The following is a 20741-nucleotide window of genomic DNA, read 5'->3' on the forward strand; positions in this document are numbered from 1 at the left end:
TGACAGACAGTTTAGTCCAGAAGCTCATGCTTCCGCAAATGTTTGTGACTAGTTCTAACTACTTATTTAAAGACAAATATCAGTGTGTGTATATAGATCCAGATAGAACTTCCTCTACAGTTTTATATTTTTAGAGAGGGCAAATGGAAATGGGTACACTACATTATCTGGATTGGGAATATGCTTTTGAAACCGAACTCAGTGGTCCCCACAAAGCATGTGCAGCTGCATCACAAAATCACACTTGAGTCCAAGAGCTGGTTCCTTCTTAGGCTGAACTAGAAATGGAAGATGTACTCCAGAAGCACTCCTAGCTCTTTAAGGCATTCAGTATGCAGACTGGATCAGTCCACTGCACATCTGCTCACACGTGCCCCATGAGGACACTGCATCCTCACTGCCAGACACTTTGCTTTCAAGAGCTCCAGCACGGCACTGTTTGCCAACATAGACACTGCCCATGAAACCTACCTACTGTCACACCACCTTCTGGAAATCCATTTAGCCTTTATGGAATAGTACCTGACAAACTGGTTGCAATTCTCTTAATTCCCCTAACTACATATCCTTGCCAAAACCAAAACAGCATAAGTAGCGTATTTCAGCAGGATCCCAAAGCCTCTCATCATTTCAGAGTCTCCACTTTGAAAGTCCAAATGCATTGTAACAGCCACTCTGAACTAATTAAGAACTTTCTGCTCATTACCATTTAACAGAGTGAAGCTTTCCTCTTTGGTGGTCCATGATCACACAGATGCTGTAGTGTTTATATGCCTTCCTATGACTCATTTTCTTGATCTCTAATAAGCAACACAGTATCAGTACCATTTCTGCACAACAGTGTTGGTAGCAAAAGTGAAAAATATGTTTAGAAATAAACACATTAAGATTAAATAATCACATAACTCTGAGACACAACTGAAATTGCTCATACAAAAATCATGATTAGAAGTTCTACTCTAACAAAGTGTTCATAAGAAGGAAATAACTGATGTATAATTTCAGAAGTCTAAACATATCTAATGTACAAAATTAATTTTAAACTCTAGGCAACTGAAACGATGGATAAACAGTTCCAACTCAACTCTAACCTCATGCAAAAATGAATGTAATGTATAGATAAAGGTGCCATATGTTAATTTGCCGACCACCTGACATCAAGGATTTTTTACAACTGCAAGTCTGGGCATGAAGAATTCCATTCCCAAACAGTACTACAGGGGCTTACTCATCCTTCTCTCTTCCCCTCCTCCCTGCCTCACTTTTCACAATATGCTAGGACAACTTCCTTTTCCTTTCCTCAACCCTGAGCCTCAAGTAGAAATCACGGAGGTGGAAGGCATGGATGCTAACCCAAAGGCAAAGGAATAGCAACCAAAAGAATCTTTCTTCTCCAGGGGATCAGATGTTTAGATATTCACACTTTGTTTCATCAAAACATTCCAGCATTTTTGCAGGAAGAATGACAAGCTAGCACAGCACAAACTTCACTGCCATAAAGCAACAGAAGTGTTCAAGACACAGGCACATACTGCAGGACAGGGAACCCCAGAAGCTATTGTTTTTCACACTGTGAAAACATGACCTTTACAGCTGATTAAATCTTGTCCTGTGCCTTACATAATGAATCATCCTGTTAAAGCACAATTGTATTATTACCTTTGTTTTTTGCTAGTGGAGATGGGGGCTGCTCTGTAAACACATCGGGGGAAGGGGATTCTGGGTGGTCAAAGTCTTTTTCCATAGTTTCTATGAGCCCAGTGAGATCTGAATCCTCCGAGCTGTGCCTTCTGCTGCTGGCACATTCGCCATGAGGTGGGCTGAGAAGCGGGAGCTGTGGCAAAGCACTTTCAGTCTGTTGCTCTTGTTGCTGGGGCCCAGATGCTGGGGGTTGCTGGAGGGGCTGCTCTGCCAAAGCTGGTGCCTGCTGCTGCATTGGCTGCTGGTTCTGCCTCGTCCCCTTGGCTCTTCTGCCTGCGGCATGAGTCTGAGCTGTGGAACCTGAATCCAAGGTAAAGGGGCCTGTTCTGTTCACTGACTGCATGGAAGCTGCTTGTGCTGAAGTCCTGTTAGGTATGCTTGAACTGGTTTTGGATTTGATGTTTTCAACATCAGGTGCATTTCTATTGCTGTGAAGGTGTGCTGTTGCATTGCATTGTTTATGATTCCCTGCACCGGATCGTGAAGACGAACTGCCTGCTCCGTAGATCCCTCTGGTTGAACTGTGATTAGAATCCGATCCAAGCATATTCAAGCTGGAAGAATAACGTGTTTAAAACACACTTAACAATGTTTCCATTCTTCACCATGAAAAAAGAATCACCATGTCCAAAAGAAGTCTTGAACTACACTGCTGTTGGCATACAACCAGCAAAAATGTCTACAACTTGTCTGACAAGTCAGTAGCCCTCATCGTTTCCTGTTCACTTGCTTGCTCTACATAGGAACCAAACTACAGTAAAATGACAGTCAATATATATATATGTCAGAGAAACACTGAAAGGAGAAGTTCTTTAGCTAACCTAAGACACCAAAGGTAGGAACTTCTGGCCTGCAATTTTTCTGCAGTCTATACCTTTCATTTTTGAGAGCATTAACAGGAATCCTGGTACAGTTTAGTTTTGGTGAGATTCTTTTCTTTCCTTTTCTTTTTCAAAGAAAGGACATTCCTCACAATCACAAAAGTAATATTTTAATCCAAGCCATCTTTTTATAAGTAACTGAGAGGATCTTTATTCATTCACCTGTTCTATAGAGCAGTATTACTTTTTTACTGGTTTGATAATTAAAGAGGAAATAAATGGGAAAAATACCACAAGAACCCCAAACATTTACTTACTTTCCATCAGATGAAATTCCAACTATTCTCCTGAGATCAAGTGGCCTTCCCATATCAAAGGGAGGGTTTGAGGCCTCAAAGGACAAGCGTCTTCTAAATGGCTCCCAAATTCCTTGAGCTTCTAGATAGGCTGTTCCAATCACCAAGAGAAAGAGCACACTGCAGAGAAGAGAGGCAGTCATCTAAAGATTTATTTCTTAGTTTTGAGCATTTTAAGGCTAATGAGTTTAATCACACAGGACAAAAACTGTACCTTGTACTGAAAATGCTGAAAACTGCATCAAAATCACAATTTTGTCTGATAGAAAAAAACATAGTGTGATATATGCACATCGCCAGCACTGAGAATGAAAACTAGATGCAAGTCTGACATGCAGTTGCCAAGAACAATAATCCAAAAGAAAAAAAGTTGGACTTCAAAACCTGGAGCCACAAGCCTGGTAAGAATCCGAACCAACAGCGATTTAAGGAAGGCTACAATAAACACCACCTTATCAAATTAAAAAACATGAATAATACAAACTCCTAGTGTTCATTCCTAGAAATTAAGGATAGCTTTGCAATGATATGGAAGAGTTATTTTAGTGACAACTACCAAACCCATACATGATGGCATCCTAAATGTAAGTGTGGCTGCCTATGCACAGGAACCTTGGAATATTAGAAATATGTTCGGACTCTTCTCTAGTTTGCTGCTAAGAAGGATGTTTGCACTTATAAAAAAAAGACACAGTAAGGGATTAGTATTCTCTACTCTTTTGTAAAGTCTAATTAACAAGTACAGCACATATAAATTATCCATGCAAACTACAGTTATGAGCTGGCAAGCATTATTCACTGTCAAAGGACAAAAAAGAAACTCAGCCTATACATATCTAACAAATAAACAGAAGTAAACCATGTAAGTACTTACTCAGCACTTTAAGTAATGCAGTGTTAGTGACTGCATTACTTAGGAAAGTGCTGAAGAGCAAAAAAAAGAAAATGAAGTGGGCTGTAACTATCTTCTCTATTTCTTTTGTCAATCCCTAGAAGGAAAGACATCCTAAGTGAACATTTGTGTAACACAGTACAGCAAAATGGAAAAGCCAGTAACTTACTTTGAAGAAAAAAAAAGCGCAGGAAATTACATGTGTGTCATAGTGTGATAATGCTTTGGATTTGGAGCACACAAAAAGACCACATTTTCATTACAGGCATCTACAGCACCGACTCCTTTCACACTTAGATATAAGCTTAACAGTGATGAACAGAAAAACAGCATTGTTGTTATTGGTAAATCAAAACTCATACTGTAAGTTTCCATGGTAGGGTTTTCCCTGGACAAAAGCAGTGGGGGTAAGTGTCTCACATCCAAGAGGTGAGCAGGGACAGACAATTTATAACCTCAGATTTCAAATAAACAAAGATAGGTAGATGTTAGACTATGTAAATGGTGGAATTTTCATCTCATAATTCAACCAGACATAATGAACGTGTCTGTTTGCTGAGGAAAAAAGTGCATTAATATGCTGCTACGTAACCTGTGAGTCTGCAGTGTTGCAAACAATGTCCTTCAGGTTCTCAGAAATCCCATTATTAGTATCACCAGTTGTCTGTCACATAGCAGTGGCAGCAAAGTTAAATTCATCCAAGGCATCTGCTAAGCTCATTACAGTCACTGCCTCATATCTCTCTGAAGCACAATACTCCAGAAGGATGCTTACATTTCTATAGGAATTCATGGCTAGCAGTGCTTTAATACCTAATCTCATTCAAGACCCTACAAATTACCAGGCTAACAGGAGTAGGTATCTCATTTAAGGAAACAGGCTCAAGCAAGAAGTATATTTTTTTGTCCTTGCTTTGAGCACAAAGTCAGTACTCCTCAGCCTTAAAAGCTGTTCACACCCCATCTAGAGAAGTGTTTATTAATTTGTTCTCCTTTTTGACCTCACCCTATTTTACTTTACACCAATTACAGCACGTATGGAATACATATGTGCTTCTCTGTAATCTGTATTCAAACAGCAGTAAGTTTGTGCCTGTAAGAACAAACACACACACTACCTCATTATTCCTGAGATGATTATGTACAGTGCCAGTTCCCAATTGGGCCTGGGGAGAGCCTCTGCACATGTTGCCAACATGTGATATGGAAGCGATGCATTCAAGATAAATACGAATTCAGAGCCTCCTGCAGTGATGAATTTTAATTCACGTATGACTCTGGAAGCAGTGAAATCTGGTGTAAACCTGAAAACAAAGTAAAGCATGTTAGAACTTTTCATGTGAATAGCACGAAAGTTTGAGGCAATTTTTATGACTCACAAATTAAAAAAAGCCAAAAACCACAAAAAAACCCCACAAAAAACCCCACAAAAACAAACAAACAAATCAAACCTTACAACCCAACTCCATCAATTACCACACAGCCTAAAAACACTTAAGAGTATCTATCAAATACCTCAAGAAGTGTTTGACTACATTCATTAATACCTATGCTTAACACATCTGATACTAGATTACTCCTGAGATACCATATTAAGTTATAATAACCAAAAATAAATTTTGCCAAATCTGTTAAAAAAAGCTATGAATACAGTAAAAATTTAACAGCAGCTCTAAGTAAGCAATGCAACCAACTATTATGTGAGCTACAAACTTTTTAAACATTTCACCTTTAAGTCACTAACGTGTGCCTTTTCAAAAACATCCCTACTACGTCATGGTCTCATCAGAAACTAAGACTGTGCAGAAATACTAGTGAAGTTTCACTGCCTGCAATATTTTGTACATCCACCTGCAGAACAGAAGCATCTTCTGAACTTGTTTGATACCATATTCTGAGTAGTTAACTTTAAATCAAAGCACTGTTAAATGATCGGTGTTTGGTGCAGAGATCTTTTACAATAAAAACTGACAGAATTACACAATTGCTGTCATTAAGGCAACAGACAAAATATTCAAGACTAAAATACTGTTCTTTACAATAACAATCCTTAGACTAAGGCTCTTTTCTACATACTGCAATGCACCAAAACCATACGTAAACCTAAATCCCATGTGCATTCACAACTAAAATGAAGGAAATGTATAAAATCCCATACAGTAACATTATTCTGACTCAGTAAGATATACTTACTAATAGTAAGAGAATTAATACTATATCCAGTCACGAAAACACAATATAATGAAAAATCAAGAAGAGAGAAAAAATGTCATGATTGTATAAAGTTATATAAAACCCCCAAACACACAAAGCTTCAGTAAAAAGCCCTTAGAATTTAACCAAGAGAGTTTTCCTCTGAAACAAAATTAAAAATCCAAATGTAAGACTTGATTTAGATGTATGAAAAAATACTTACAATATGACAATGTCTTTAGAGCCATTGGCACTTAGTGCAAATTCCTGACAGTTAACTACTTTAAATCCGTATCCTTCACATGTATAGCCACTGATTTCCATTGTTTTCACATTAATCTGCAGTTGTCCTGTATTTTCCACTTTAAATGTTCTTCTTAGTGTGAAATTTGGTTCTTTGTATTTCATTTCTAGAAAAAAACAGCAGAAAAGTGGTTAATGTTATGCTAAACAGACATCCTTCAATACATTCATATTCTACAGCAGAATAGAGTGCTGTCAGTACTACAGCATAAGAGAGACTAGTGAGGCCATGGAAATAACCTGAGTAACCTGTAGGAACATATCTCTGCAGCCAGATTCTCATCATTGTCAAGGCAGGGCATTTGTACAATTCCAGAGCCCTCTAACTCATCGGGGAAGAAATACCCTGAACCTCGGGTAGCATTGCTGCCTCAAAAAAATCATCTAAGCTTCAAAGTTCTTTGATGTACTGCCTAATACCTTTGTGGTAGTCTGTGAACAGTCCCATCAAACAAAGAATTACAACTGCTGGGTTTTTTCCTTTTGGTGTCTTAAAAATAAAAATCCATGGCTAGCTATACATATCTTATTAGCAAAAAAATACCTAAACCACAACATGTAAGAGGTAATGAATAAACTTGACTTGAAGTTTTCTTATTTCTCCATCAAAAAAAGCAGAATAATCTCAGATAACAATTAACATGGCACCTTAGAAATATGTCTGGAAAACTGCAAAGTAGCAGAGCAGATTTTGACACCAGATACAACTAAACCTCTTCTACCAGTTCCTTTGGTTAATACAGATACTCCTAGCTCTCCTCGCAGAAGCAAGCCTGGGGTTACAGGGCAGAAAAACCTCTGATCCTACAGTAGAATCTGGTTGCAATTTAATTTTCATCAAGGAGCATACTCGAACTTTTTCCCTGTTGGCTATGTGCTTAAAGATTCTGAAGGTGTGAGAAGAAAAAAATACACAGCAGTTATGTTTGTGATCCAATTTGTCTTAAATTTAGGAATTACAGATTATGCTAATAAATATATCAGGATCTTCATCTCCTCTGTCTTGCATTTTAATGGACAAAGGGTTTCTGTTTTATCTTTGCTAGTTTTCAAGTTAAAATGAAAGACATATTTAATATTCTGCCTAAATAAAGTAGCAATTTTAAGATATTTAAAGGAAGGAAATTTCCAGCGCACTAGAACAGGGGGAAAATATTTTCACACATAAAAAGTTTTACATGTATAATATAATTTCTTTTCTGTTCTGCATACTAGTTCAAGAAGTACTCACTTTCTGAACAGTCTTTTAATAATGCTTCTGTGATTTTAAAGCGTAAAGAACTTCCTGGACCAGGAGGTTTGCCTGCAATCTTCAAGCTCTCAGTTGTTCCTTGTCCTTGTACCATTATGGCATCTATTACAGTCAAATTATTTCTGTGTAAAAAAAGAGGGGGAAACATTTATAAAATCTTCTCTACAGACTATGAAGTTATATTCCAAATCCGGAGAACAAAAATATAAACAGTTCCACAGATAATTCCCCACAACATGGAAGTAAATACTGGGGATCTCAACCATAGTGTTTGCAAGACAAAAGGCCTAAGAAATCACAGCATATACAAATACAAACCCCAATGAAATACTTGTTAAAATTTGAATCTCTTATTAATGCATCACACTTGCTACAAAAGTGGAGTAGTTATTCAGGGCTCTTTAGTAAAGACTGAACTTGCATTGTAGCTTGATCTTGCAAATGGTACCTATAACCAGTGTCTCTACTTTCAAGACAGTGTAGTATGTACTTAAGAAATCAAGTCTCCAGGTATTGGTGGATGAAAAACTGGACATGAGTTGGCAATATGTGCTTGAAGCCCCCAAAGCCAACTGCGTCCTGGGCTGCATCAAAAGCACTATGACCAGCAGGTCAAGGGAGGTGATTCTGCCCCTCTACTCTGCTCTTGTGAGACCCCAACCTGGAGTACTGCATCCAGATAGGGGGTGCCAGGACAGGAAGGATATCGACCTTCTGGAGTGAGTCCAGAGGACGCAGGTCTGACAGGGCTTTGAGCAAGCTGAAGATGTCCCTGTTCACTGCAGGGGCATTGGACTAATCACCTTGAAAGGTCCCTTCCAACCCAAACCCTTCTGCGATTCTCTGGTAACAGTGGATTATGTATTTATATTACTGAATATATACTGAATACAGTTTAACAACTGTATAACGTCACAATTACATCTCAATTAAACCTTTCTGCAGACACACAGGATGCTACAATTATTCCTGTAAAAGTAATAGTTTCTTGACAGCTGATCATAAGTATGACCTTATATATAAATAAAAAACATCAGAAAAACTCATACTCATTTCAGAAATATCTGTCTTACCTGATAACAATCAATGATGAAACAGTTTTATTAAGAACTGGAGTAAACTTTACTTTGACAGACTTCCTCTCACCAGGTTTTAATATTAGGCTTAAAACGGAATGACGAGCCAAGCCCTTTGTAAGTCCCATGGTGGTCTGCAGTGGCTGGACCTTAAGAGAGTAGAGAAAACAAAGCAACACTTCACATATATTTGCTAGGAATGGTATTATTTCAGCTAAAAAACTGGTCTTGTCATAAATAAGTGTACTACCCAATGACATTTCTGTTTTCTTAACCAGAAACTCTGATGGTACATGAATTTCCCTACTTATTAGTAAATTGTTTTTGTTTATGGAGAAATAGAACAACATGACAGAACAGAACTGACCTAAACTATACCCATGTAGATTCATAAAGTTCTAGAAGAAGAAAGAGTTCAAAAGTTCTTATGTATGTATTTTAAATACTAAATTAGCTTTAAGTCATTATGGAATATTTTCTCTCCTCAGAATTTTGCATTGTTTATATATTCTAAAAATGTTTTAGGGGGAAAAAGCAAATAAAATAGAACTACCCAAAAAAGTGTATTTTGCTAAGTTTGCCGTTTGACCTTAGACACTGCACAAACTGCAAGTGGAGGGGAAAAGCCAGAGGAGAAAAGAAGTGCTTAGGATGTGGCACACTCTATGTGAAAAGGCACATGAGGATCCACAAAACTTAAATCACTTAAAAGAACCAACAAACCAATGGAAAACTCAATACTTTGCTAATTTTAGGACTAGTAACCACTATACTGAAGAAAATAATCCTCCGTCAGTAAGAGAACAAGTAAATGCAGTTTTCCTATAACTTCTACAGTTGTATTATAATGTAAGCACATAGAAAAAGTGACACTTTAATTGTTATATTTGAAGAAATATTACTTTTCTCAATTTCCTGAAAATATCCAAGAGAGGCATCACATTCTGCACAGTAATACTGAAACCTGAAGACATGTATGGTTGCACTCCTACGAAACGCTAAAATAACTAAATTTAAAATTATGAAGAATGTATTGAAATACTTACACAATTTCTGAAGACCTGGAACTCTAGAGTCCTCTGATTGAAATTAGTTGGTTTACTCAAATTAAACCTGAAAAAAAATCATAATTTTTTATTTCTCCTGGATCAGGGAAGATGGTGACATACTTGCATTTAGAGATTTTAGCACAAATCAAGAATCCATTGTAAAATTCAATATGCAGCTGAAAGAATAATTTGTTTTTATTTTTCCATTTCCCCCCTTGTACATCAAGTTAAGAAAGAAACGTAAACACAATTTAGCTCAACAAAAAATACAGATGTGTGCTCAATGGCAACAGATTCGGATCTCAACTGGCCTCATGATTCAAATTCTAGAAGTGGCCAACACTGTAACTACTAACAAAACTGCCAAATCATGCATGCATTTTTTGTAAAATGCATTTTGCTGCAGAGTGAGAGCACTCCAAGGACTCCACAACAATACTTACCGTTCTAAGAGCTTATCAACAAAAGTGGATGGGTTAGAATACAGAGCTACAGGAAGAAACTGAATATACACAGGAACATCTGCTGGATTTTCTAGAAAAATTTCTTCTTCCTATTCAGAAACACAATTTTTAAAAGTTTATTTAAGAATTAATGTAATTAGAAACACTATTAAAATGATACTATCACCAAAATAACTTACTGATGAGCTGTTTGTGTTGGTGAGAGGGAAGTTTAGATGGCGTGGTGAAATAAGGATGGAAGGCCAGGCCATTTCTGCTGTAATTTTCAACCGGACATCCTTCTGAAGATCTGTGTCTACTTCAAATACAGCATTCAGTCTGGAGAAAGAGTGGTATAGCTTACTTTAAAACAGAAAAGCCTGGAAAAACCAGAGGGCTTAAAAGCACCCTGAAAACATTAGTTTGAGAAGCAAGAAGAGCTATACCTACTGCAGAAACAAATTTTGAGAATATAACAGATTCAGATCAGTAGGAAAAATAACCCAAAGCTTATCTGATGATTTACAAAGGCATAAACAGTAGAAAGGAAAAACTCCAATACAGCATCCAGACATCCACTATCCAGAAAATGTATTCTGCCTGCACATCTGATGTACAGTAAATCTGTATGCGTACTTTAGATGCAATGGATACACAGTCTCTGTGCCTATATTCCTAATAAATCTAAAACAAATTTGAACTAGTTACACTGTGAGCCACTATTTCTATTGCTGAATGAAGTTCTTTGCTATTAAGATACATTAATACATCTTAATATATGATTTGTTATTATGCTATAACCACCCTCCACAGCAGACTTGGGTCCCATTCTCCTACAAGCTCTCCACATTAGATAACAAAGAAGTGATATGAGGGTATGCTTTTGTTGCTCTATTTTGTTCTATACAGACATTTTGCTTCTTCACATACCTTTTTTGAAACGGTAGTCTGGATGCTATCATCACAAAAGACACGTACTTGCTGTTAAGATTAACTTGTGTCTCTTGGAGATTAAATCAACTTTATGTATGAGAAGGTACATGTTTAAAAGGTATGTAGCAGTCTGTGGAGTTTGACTGTTTCTAAATATTAAGTAGCAACCACTGATCATCTTCCATTCTGCAAATCTCAAGATAAAGTATAAGACAACTTGCTAATTCACTGAAATGCAATAACCTCAGTACAGACAGAGGAATATTGAGGTTACTATTTTAAAGAACTTTAAGCAGGGATACTGCACAAAAAACAAAATCTGGTTTTGGAAGTTTTTGCAGAGTAGAGATTGCTTTGCTGTTGCAAAAAACTGCAGCAAACTCCAGTGAATAGTAACTTTCCGTGCTGTGTTTGATTTGAAGAAATTATTACTGCTTTTAAACTTTTAAAATGTTCTCTTTAGAAGTTTTGCAGAGAAGGCCAAGTAATTCCTTTCTTGGCTCCCTCTCAAAAGGCAGAAAGAAAGAGAAACCTTGTATTAAGGTTTTTCAGAAATATAAAGTATTAAGAAACCTTGTATTTTATAAGAGCACACATATCAGAGTTTTCCAGTGATTTAAGGCCTGAGAAAATAACAGGGATAAAATACTTACCTATGGCTTGAGTTCTCTTTTATTTCTGTCCATTCTTTGAATAAGTTCTCATGCAAATCCCAGTCAGAATCCCATGCATCTTCTTGCATTGCTATGCTGTGCTGAACTTTAGATTCCGCTTTAAGAAATAATGTGTTTTTTTAACTCCTCAAGTAACATCATTGCTTAAGGACAAAACTTATTTTAAATTATTTTAATTAGGAAGTTGAACATTACTTACATTTAGTTAGAAAAGGCAATCCTACATAACAACGATCTCCACATTGTGCACCAGGATCAAAATAAATATTTGCAATCTGCAAAACAGATAAGAGAAGATAAATCAACAGCACAGTAAATCTAATGACCAAAGAAAAAAGAAATAAGACTTTTGATGACCACAGAAACTTAACATATGTTATATAGAAGAGAGAACTTACAAACATTTAGAAATAAGGCATAAACAAACCTTTGATTTTTTCCCTGGTTCTAAATCGTCTTTATTACTTCTTAGCCTTCTATAAGAAAACCTTATATCTTCTGACAGGGACCGTATGTGTTGTATTTTCACTTTCTGAGAAAAGGAGTTCATAATATTCAGGCTCTGGTGAACTACTTTCCCCTAAAGAAAACAAAAGAGGGGAAAAGTGTGGAGGATATGCATTTTCCCTAGCATATGTATTTATTTATGCAGGTTGGTAAAGACTACAGCAGTGCTGAAATGTTAAATCGAGATTTTTAACTATGTTATCTTAAAAAAATGCCAGTTGCAACACTTCAAGGTAATAACTTTCTGTGAAATTGTATTCTTTCCTCCATCTGCTTCCAAACACAGTTCATCCCTTTCTGAAAATTAAGATTACCTTAAGAATCTTGACGAGCTAGGAAAACAGTTCTCCTTAATCACATCATGTTAAAAAAAGTACCAGAACAGGAAAGGTAAGGGAAAACTTGCTAGTAATTAGAAATAGTAATTAGAAATAACCTTAAAGGAATATTAAAGGGAAGTTATGGATTACAAACACTACAGGTGACAGAGGGCATTTAAAACACAGATACAACCCTTCTTCCTGCTCCCAATGTGATTAAGATATCAGCCACCAAAATTACAACATTTAAGAAGAAAACAGTGCAAGTTTTTTCTCCACACCTTTACACCCTGCTTCCTTTACTGAGCCAAATGTTATTTTACCTTTTAAGCACAGAACATGTAGTTCAATCATTTGTCATGATCAGAATCATTGCAATGCTCAAGCTCTCCCCCTGCCCTCAATTGTAAACCAACTGTTCTGTGGTCACGTTTTACACTTTACTTCAACACCCGATCCTGACAAGTACAGAGTAAACAACTAATAAAAAACAAAACAAAAGGAAGAAATGTGCAATTCAGGACTGGTAGTGAGACTTCAGATTTATATAAAATAATATGAGCAAATATAAATACCCGAGACTGTCTTCCAATGAACATGACTCTAATATTCCCCTTAAACTAATACTTTCAGCTTTTAAAAAATTTCTCTATAATAAGGACTGAAGTGGAGACATGAGAGAGATGGAACTTTTGCAGGCTCAATAGGAACAGGAAATAGTCACATACTGTAACACTTGCAATAGTAAAAACTGCAGAGGGAAAGAAACTACAAATCCCTAAACAGTACAGTTCTGTTAAACTGAATAGGAGGTATGTCTTCATCTGTGGAATCCTATGAGTAACAAACTGCCATCAACTGGGCAAGATACAGGTTTGTTAAGCTCTGTAGAACAAATAAAATTTTACTGAGACCTTTATGTAGCATTTAGACATGAAACAACAGATGAGGGAAGACAGCTTTACCCATCAGCAGTAAGAAAAACAAAACAAGGCCTTTTAGCATACAGGCCCTCAAAGATGAGCTTTGATCAGGGAAGAACTGAGAGGTGGCACTGTGAACTAAAGATGAGACTATGAAGCAGAAGTCAACACAGTTAAGATTTGTTTAAATCAAGAAACTGATCTTTACAAGGTCTGTATACACTGTCTGTGTATTGCTGACAAACTTCGATGGAACATCAGAAATCAGACTTAGGTGCAAATACGGTAAAATTATAAACAGAGACAGACAGTACTGGCAACCAGACAGCTGCAGGAGAACTACATCCTAGGTATGAACTGAAAAGCAAGTGTTACTAAAATAGTAGCACCAAGTTATTTCTGGATGGTGTAGATGTCAAATTTCTCTAACAAACACTGAAACATGACAAACTGATGCTATTTTAGGTTTATTTTCATAAGTAATGGAGGCATTACAGAATAACCAGATGCAAGAGTAGCATGAATTCAGTGAGCACAGGTTTAGTTTGAAATGAATCCAAGAAAAAATACAAGTAAGCCTGGTGTCAATGTTCTCAAATATCAAAAGAGCTAAGTGATCAACTAATGGAAATAGTAAGTGAAGTTGACTACTCTGAAAAGCTTGGGCCTTGAACACAGGAAACAGTCTAGAATCTTGTCAAAGGTTATTGTATCTGAATCTATACTTCCTAACAAAAAGCAGGAGGCCAAATGTCACCTGAATGAATTATCATGTGACAACATCACTAGAAAAAGCACGAAGGCAATAAAAATCACACCAATCTGGGGAAGAGAAAAAATGATGACAGCAAGGAAGCTATGCCTCAGAGACTGAGAAACACAGGTACTACAAGAAGTAGCACCTGCCAAAACAAAACAAAGCAAAAGTAAATAAACAAGGGGAAAAAAAAAATCAAGCAGACCAAGACTTCTTTATGGTCCAAAATGGAACAAAATACTTTAATGTGGCATTCAAGAGGGACAATGAACTTGACAGGAATTCATCATTACAATAATTCCTAAGAATACTAATAAATTAGGACACAGAATATAGAAATTGCCTTATCTGTGGTGAAGGGGAAATGGACCTTTAAGTTAATTCAGTTTATCAAAAGCTTATGCAGCAGTTCATAGATCAAGTTAAAAATATGGCACTCAGAGTAATAAATACTCATATAATGGTGAGGCAGTATAGTCAAATAGAAAATATGCATCCTAAAGATAAAAAATAACCAGTGATTTTTGCAACTGTAGGCATGAATGCTTCATCTCAAGAGTAGCAAAAGACTTCAGAACAATTTGTGACATAGGAGGTCAGAAGGGAGATGGAATGAATAACGACGCAAATGTCACTGAAGTCCTGCTGACTGACCTATCTTCCTCTGATGAGACCTAGTCCATTACTTTTCAAAAAAATTATCATTTATTTGACATGCAGTAAAACATTTGATAAACTGCCAGTGAAAAAACACTAAGTAAGAGTATAAAAACTGCAAGATAAGCAGGAGATACTAAGGAGCTATCAGAAGAAGAACACATATTGCTCTACAAGAGATTCACTCTATGCAGGTCACACAAGGAAACAAAACCCCCCAAAAATTTACACACAACATGCATGGACTTAGTTTTATCCTTTTAGAAAATTGCCATCTCTATCTCCTTTTGCTCATTCCCAGTCCCCTTGAGTTTTAAAACTCTATCCCTATGATTTTTCTATTGTATTACATTCTCCACTTATCAGGAAGTCACATCAAGTTCAGACTTCATCAGAATACTAATTGCAAATTCCATATGCCTTGACTGTCCATGCTTCTATGGTTATTCTGAATGCCAAGTGAGAAGAAAGTATTACATGGTTCATATCTTGCTGCTTGAGTCTGCCCTGAGCAAAGAAACTGCTTTCAGCACTCACTGAATAAACACTACTGCAGGAGCATGGATAAAAACAGCCATTACATATTTCTGCAGAGACCTGTAGACCCACACAGCTTTCTTGCTTTCCTGTTCATGTACTCGACCATGCACCCTTCAGATCTACTTTCAGTGTGGAAACAGTACAATAGCACTCCCACAGAGATCAAGGGCTCCTTATACTAAAGTATCAGTTTATTATCTGACTTGGTTGACTTTGCTGCCTTTGGTATAATACTTCAGGGATTTGGAGAAAGCATTTGCGCAATTTCATCTCTCTTACTCAGGGTGCCACAGCATGCATGAATTGGTAATAACCAAGTGACCACAGCTACGGCAGAATGAAGCTGCAAAGAATCAGGTTTGGGACCATATCAGTATCTTAAGATGCTGTTCAAGCGGGCTGAAGAGGAAATGTAGGGGTAACTCATGCTTGAAACACGCGGGGGGAAAAAAAACCCAAAACCAAACCCCAAAATAATGACAAACTAAATCCTAACAGTTCAGTAGCACAATCTCTCCAGCAATTTGACATACAACAATTCAAGACAATGGACTCCCTTGAAAAGGACAGATAAAGAAAAAACACAGCAGGAAAACATTTAATGATATGATCCAGCTCTCTTACCGGAAAAGAAGGTGGAAGAAAAATATGTTTTGGGGAGCAGGTCAACGAGCCTACAGCAATCACTGCCTTCACTGGTATAGTTAAAATCTGGACAAAAAAAAAAGAGAACATGAAAAGTTTAGAAATGAATACTTACATTCCAGACTTTAAACATCTCTTCCACTTTTAAACTGTATAGAATAAAAAAACCTTTGAAATTCTGCAATTAATGTAGTCTAAGATTATATAAACATTTAAAACATGGAGACATGAATTAAGATTTCAACACATCATCACATTCCAAACAGTCACTCCATACCATCACCCATACATCCTTAGCACCATTCTATATGGAACAGAAAGCATACTTAAAATATAAGCTCTCTAGTAGGGTATTATATAGGTCTCACTTTGTTGGAAAACAAGAGGGTAACATCTTTAAAGTAAATGAGTATGAGGGAAGAGGATACACACCCAACTTCTCAAAAAACATTAGGAAGTCATGGGAAGACCTTGACATACATAGAAAAAAATAATGTGGAAGGGATGGCAATGATATTTTTTCTGCTTATTATTAAAGTACCAATACAAGTAGAATAACTTTTAAGAACAAGAAAGAAAATGAAATGCTTCAGACTCTATAATTGAAGGGTCACATACATGTACAGACACATTAAAAAAAAAAATCTTAAAACCTCAGATAACTGGCAAAAATTAGGAATTTCCCATGTTCTGTAGCACCATTAGAACCACACAGTAAGTAATATAATTTCCTGACTTCAAAAGCACAGAGTCACATTTGGGTGTTTTTCTACATATATCACAAAAAGATATTAAATTCACATTCCATTATCCAATAGAATCTCTCTCCGGAAAAAATATGCCATAGGAAGTTGAGAATTAACTGGTTGTTCTCTCCTGTACTAATCTTAGCGCAAGAACTGTTTCATCAGTTGCCAGGAAACTGCACAATATGATTTAGTGGGCATGGTAGTATTTGGTCAAAGGATGGACTTGATCATCTTGGAGGCCTTTTCCAACCTTAATGATTCTATTGTTCTACAAAACAGCTTTCACACTGGGTTTTGACCAAAAAGTCTAAAATTATTGCTTAATTTCAGTAACTGATAATGTACTGAAAAGAATATTGTCAGCACGTGTTACGCCCACAGATCCATGCATTGATGCTTTGAGGATGTCACGTCACTGAAAAATCCATACTGCAAAGCAGTAGGTCGATTTAAATGGTTATTTCTGAAAGTCAGATGAAAATCATAATGAAAGCATACTGTTGTATGATGCAGGGTTAACTTGCAAAGATAACCTGACCTCCAGAGCTCCCTTCCAACCTCAACTTCTCCCAGACCGTATAACCTGTCCACTAATTCAACTCTTAAAACTTCACACTTAAAGACTCAACATATCTTTTGGGCAACACCCATGAATATACAATAAGATACCTCATAATCTGTTGTGATTTGTACAGCTCCATCATGAATTCCTTCAAGTTCTTTTGCTATTAGATTTACTCTGAACACGGCATAATAGCCCGATGCTAGGACCACCTGCAAATGGTAGGAAAAGGGTCATCCATTGTATTCCTTTAAACGTAAAGAAGTTTCACTAAAAACATACCCAACATCCTCTGATTCCTTTAAATTGACTCAAAATCTATTTAAAAGCACTGTCACTGGTACACAAAAAATTCACACACATAAGGGACTAACACAAAAATTATCTATTCCTTGTGGTGATAAATTTCTACTCTGATGAATGATCAGCAATATCTGAGGGCATGGAGATTGCTGTTTCTGCAGTTTACCCTTTCAAAATCTAACCAATTTGAATACAATATTGCTTCTTAAAATAAATTTAGAAAATCTACATGCTTTATCATACTCACATTCAGATAAAAATTAAGAATTCTTACCTCTGCCCTGCCTAAAGTCAAACTGCAAGAAGTAGCAGAGGTTCTCTCTTTTTTTCTCCCCACCTAAATCTAGCTTTAAGCAATGGATTCAAAGGATTACTTACCGAGGACTGATCGGATGGAGTAGCATTTTGTAGTTCATGGTGGTTTGCAATTATTGTTGTTCTGTTTCCCTTTTCGGTTGTTAGAAGTTCTACGGCCAAACCATCCCCTATAATATGCCAACTTTTTATAGCCAGCTTAAAAAGAACAAAGGTATTCTTTTCAGTAACAACACAGATGTAAACTTTTTAAACGATAAAATAAAAATAAATCCACCCTTACCTCTATTGGATTGCTGTTAATGACTGCAAATAAAATGCTGGTAGCTTCTGTTGCACTCAATATGCCAAAATCTATAAATCGTTCCTCAGTTTTTGGAGGCAGTACAAAGTACTAGAAAGATTGATAAAAGTATTTTAGCATGAGTTAAACAAAGTGTGCTCACACTCTAAGCTCATTAAACAATGCATTAATAAGTCTAGTCCCAAATCTTCATTTGTGAAGCCTAGCCATGATGATGAATAAGTCTAATACAACTTGTACCATGGCAAGCTCAAAATTCTACACATTTTCTATGCAAAACTGAAGGGAACAAAAAAGAATTTTTCATCAGTAACTGAAATAGAAAAAAGAATTAAAAAGAGTTCTAGGAAGTCTGCCTCCATTTAGACTAAAGTAGCTAGAAAAAAAAGAAAAATACTTACATCTAGAAATCCTGTGTATGCTCGGACAGGTAGGTGAAATTTAGAAGCATTGGTGATAAGTAGAATATTGTTATCTATGTGAACGGATGATGTGGAAGGCATAAAATGAAGTGTAAAAATATATCTGGATTCATTAGGTGGAATTAAGACTGGTTTACTGAAGTTCTGGACCTAGATCAGTGAACAATGAAGATCAATGTTATAATTGAACAAAGTGCATCACATTTAAGCATTTACTATTATGTAAAAGTATTCACTGAAATGAGACTTACTTTAAACATTGGTTTTGCTTCTTCTGGTAACACAACATCATGTATAAGGACTGCAAAACTGAATGTGTTAGTTAGATAGATCAGTCTTTCCACAGAATCAGCAGCGCTGTCACGGATGTGAAAGAGTGTGGCAGTATGATCAAATCCTAAGTATCTATTAGAAGAAAACAGTGTAAGGAAATAAAGATTTTCCTCCAACATAAAGCGTTTTCCTTGCACAAAGACGAGAATTCATCAATTCAAACAGCAAAAAAGGTACATATCCCAATGCATGTTGAAGCTATGTTATTAGCATTACAGGGACTTTGATAATTAAGTAATTCAAATGAGGTAAGAAAACATGTAAAACAGCATAACAGGAGGACAAGTATTAAGATAGTCTGCAAGTCATGCATATTTCTTATTAATGAAATCAGGTGTCTGCAGCACAAGAGTTCTGATAGGTAAGGCCTGTTTGCCTTTAAAATACTCTCTCAGTTTTGTTGATAAAGTAGCATCTCATTTAAAATATGTTTTTAAAGTCGACATAGCCATATTGTGTAAATAAATAACAAAACCCAAGAAAACACTGACAGTTCTGTCAAAATTTTGCTTAAAACCAAAAACATTTTCTCTACCCTTACTCATATTGCAAGAGAACAGCAAATGCAAAACCAGAAAAGTTTCCAATACTGCATTTTTAAAATGTCTCATCTGCAGTCTTCAGTTGCTCTGAAAAACAACTCCCTTCAAACAATTTGAACTCAAGCCTTGAAAACAGTTTATGAATTGCTAAGACTACCTCTTCTACTTATTTAAAACCAGAAAAATTCAAACAAGTAATTGTAGTTCTAAATGAGCTCCAGATTCAGAAAGTTTGAGTATCACCTCTTTATATCCCACTCCCCCTCAAAAAGTCTAAATTCCCAGCATTTAGCTTTTGAACTATGTTCAGTTACTGTAAGCTTACCCATCCAACACTTCCGCTTGATACGGTATTTCAAGTTTGGAGTAGCTCTTCTCTTTCGCTTTAACAGTTATTTTCCCAGAAGACTGTGATGCTTTTTTTGCTTTTGATGCTGTACACACAAGAACGTAAGAAGTTTGTTAAAGCAGACCAAAAAATGATCTATTAGGTTAGACTAGAATGAGTGGAAGAATAAAAGCACACAGCTAGCTCAGAAATGTAGTATCATGGAAGAAAAAAAATGGATCTTAAGGAAATTTCAATAAGCAACTGGCATAGTGTAAAGCCTAGGAAGCAAGGGATATGAGTTCTGAATTTTTCCCAGTTAAGACCAGTTAGATGATCTACCTGATTTAGTAAGCTTATCTGCGATAGGGAAGCCTGGCTGTTCCTGTCATATAACTAACTTGGACATTTCCAGAGGATAATATGGATCCCAGATGATCTGAACTCCCCACTAGGGAGTATGGAATACATCTATCCCTCCAGTAACAGAATAGAATCTTGAGATTGCTGGGCTCCCCATTTAGAGCTACCAATTGAGAGGAACTTTGGGCCAGAAACACAACAACATCTTAGTAACAAAGAAATGAAAGACAAGCAAAACTTTACAGAAATAGAAGCAGAATCCATGTAAGAACCCAAACCACACAACAACCAAGAATGATGCTCACAGGTCTGCTCCAAGATCACAGGTCAAGCAATGTCAGCCTGGTAGCAACAGTGCCAGAAAAGTCAAGAGATTCAAATACTAGTTAAGAGAAATCACCAAGCCCCTGAAGCCCCATATGTATTTGGACAGCTGAAATTGCAAATATTTAGGGCTGGCTGCTTCACTGGTAAGAAT

At 36.5% G+C, this 20741-nt stretch overlaps 1 protein-coding gene across 1 annotated transcript in view; it reads right to left on the reverse strand.

The window, feature by feature from the left end:
• TMEM131 (transmembrane protein 131) overlaps positions 1-20741 on the reverse strand; it is a 90666-nt gene that overhangs the window by 13643 nt on the left and 56282 nt on the right. The window contains exons 13-31 of the mRNA XM_027642282.1: positions 19898-20006; positions 18949-19102; positions 18677-18847; positions 18255-18365; positions 18035-18169; positions 17461-17565; positions 16022-16108; positions 12121-12273; positions 11893-11968; positions 11673-11790; positions 10287-10425; positions 10087-10196; positions 9641-9707; positions 8592-8743; positions 7498-7640; positions 6187-6373; positions 4889-5074; positions 2840-2998; positions 1660-2255 (exon numbers count right to left, since the gene is read on the reverse strand). Of these exons, the coding sequence (XP_027498083.1) occupies positions 1660-2255; positions 2840-2998; positions 4889-5074; positions 6187-6373; positions 7498-7640; positions 8592-8743; positions 9641-9707; positions 10087-10196; positions 10287-10425; positions 11673-11790; positions 11893-11968; positions 12121-12273; positions 16022-16108; positions 17461-17565; positions 18035-18169; positions 18255-18365; positions 18677-18847; positions 18949-19102; positions 19898-20006 (2958 nt within the window). The remainder of the gene's footprint in view (positions 1-1659; positions 2256-2839; positions 2999-4888; positions 5075-6186; positions 6374-7497; positions 7641-8591; positions 8744-9640; positions 9708-10086; positions 10197-10286; positions 10426-11672; positions 11791-11892; positions 11969-12120; positions 12274-16021; positions 16109-17460; positions 17566-18034; positions 18170-18254; positions 18366-18676; positions 18848-18948; positions 19103-19897; positions 20007-20741) is intronic.

The sequence above is a fragment of the Corapipo altera genome, unplaced genomic scaffold (genome assembly GCF_003945725.1).
Source record: "Corapipo altera isolate COAL_440 unplaced genomic scaffold, ASM394572v1 0, whole genome shotgun sequence".
Taxonomy (NCBI): Eukaryota; Metazoa; Chordata; class Aves; order Passeriformes; family Pipridae; genus Corapipo; species Corapipo altera.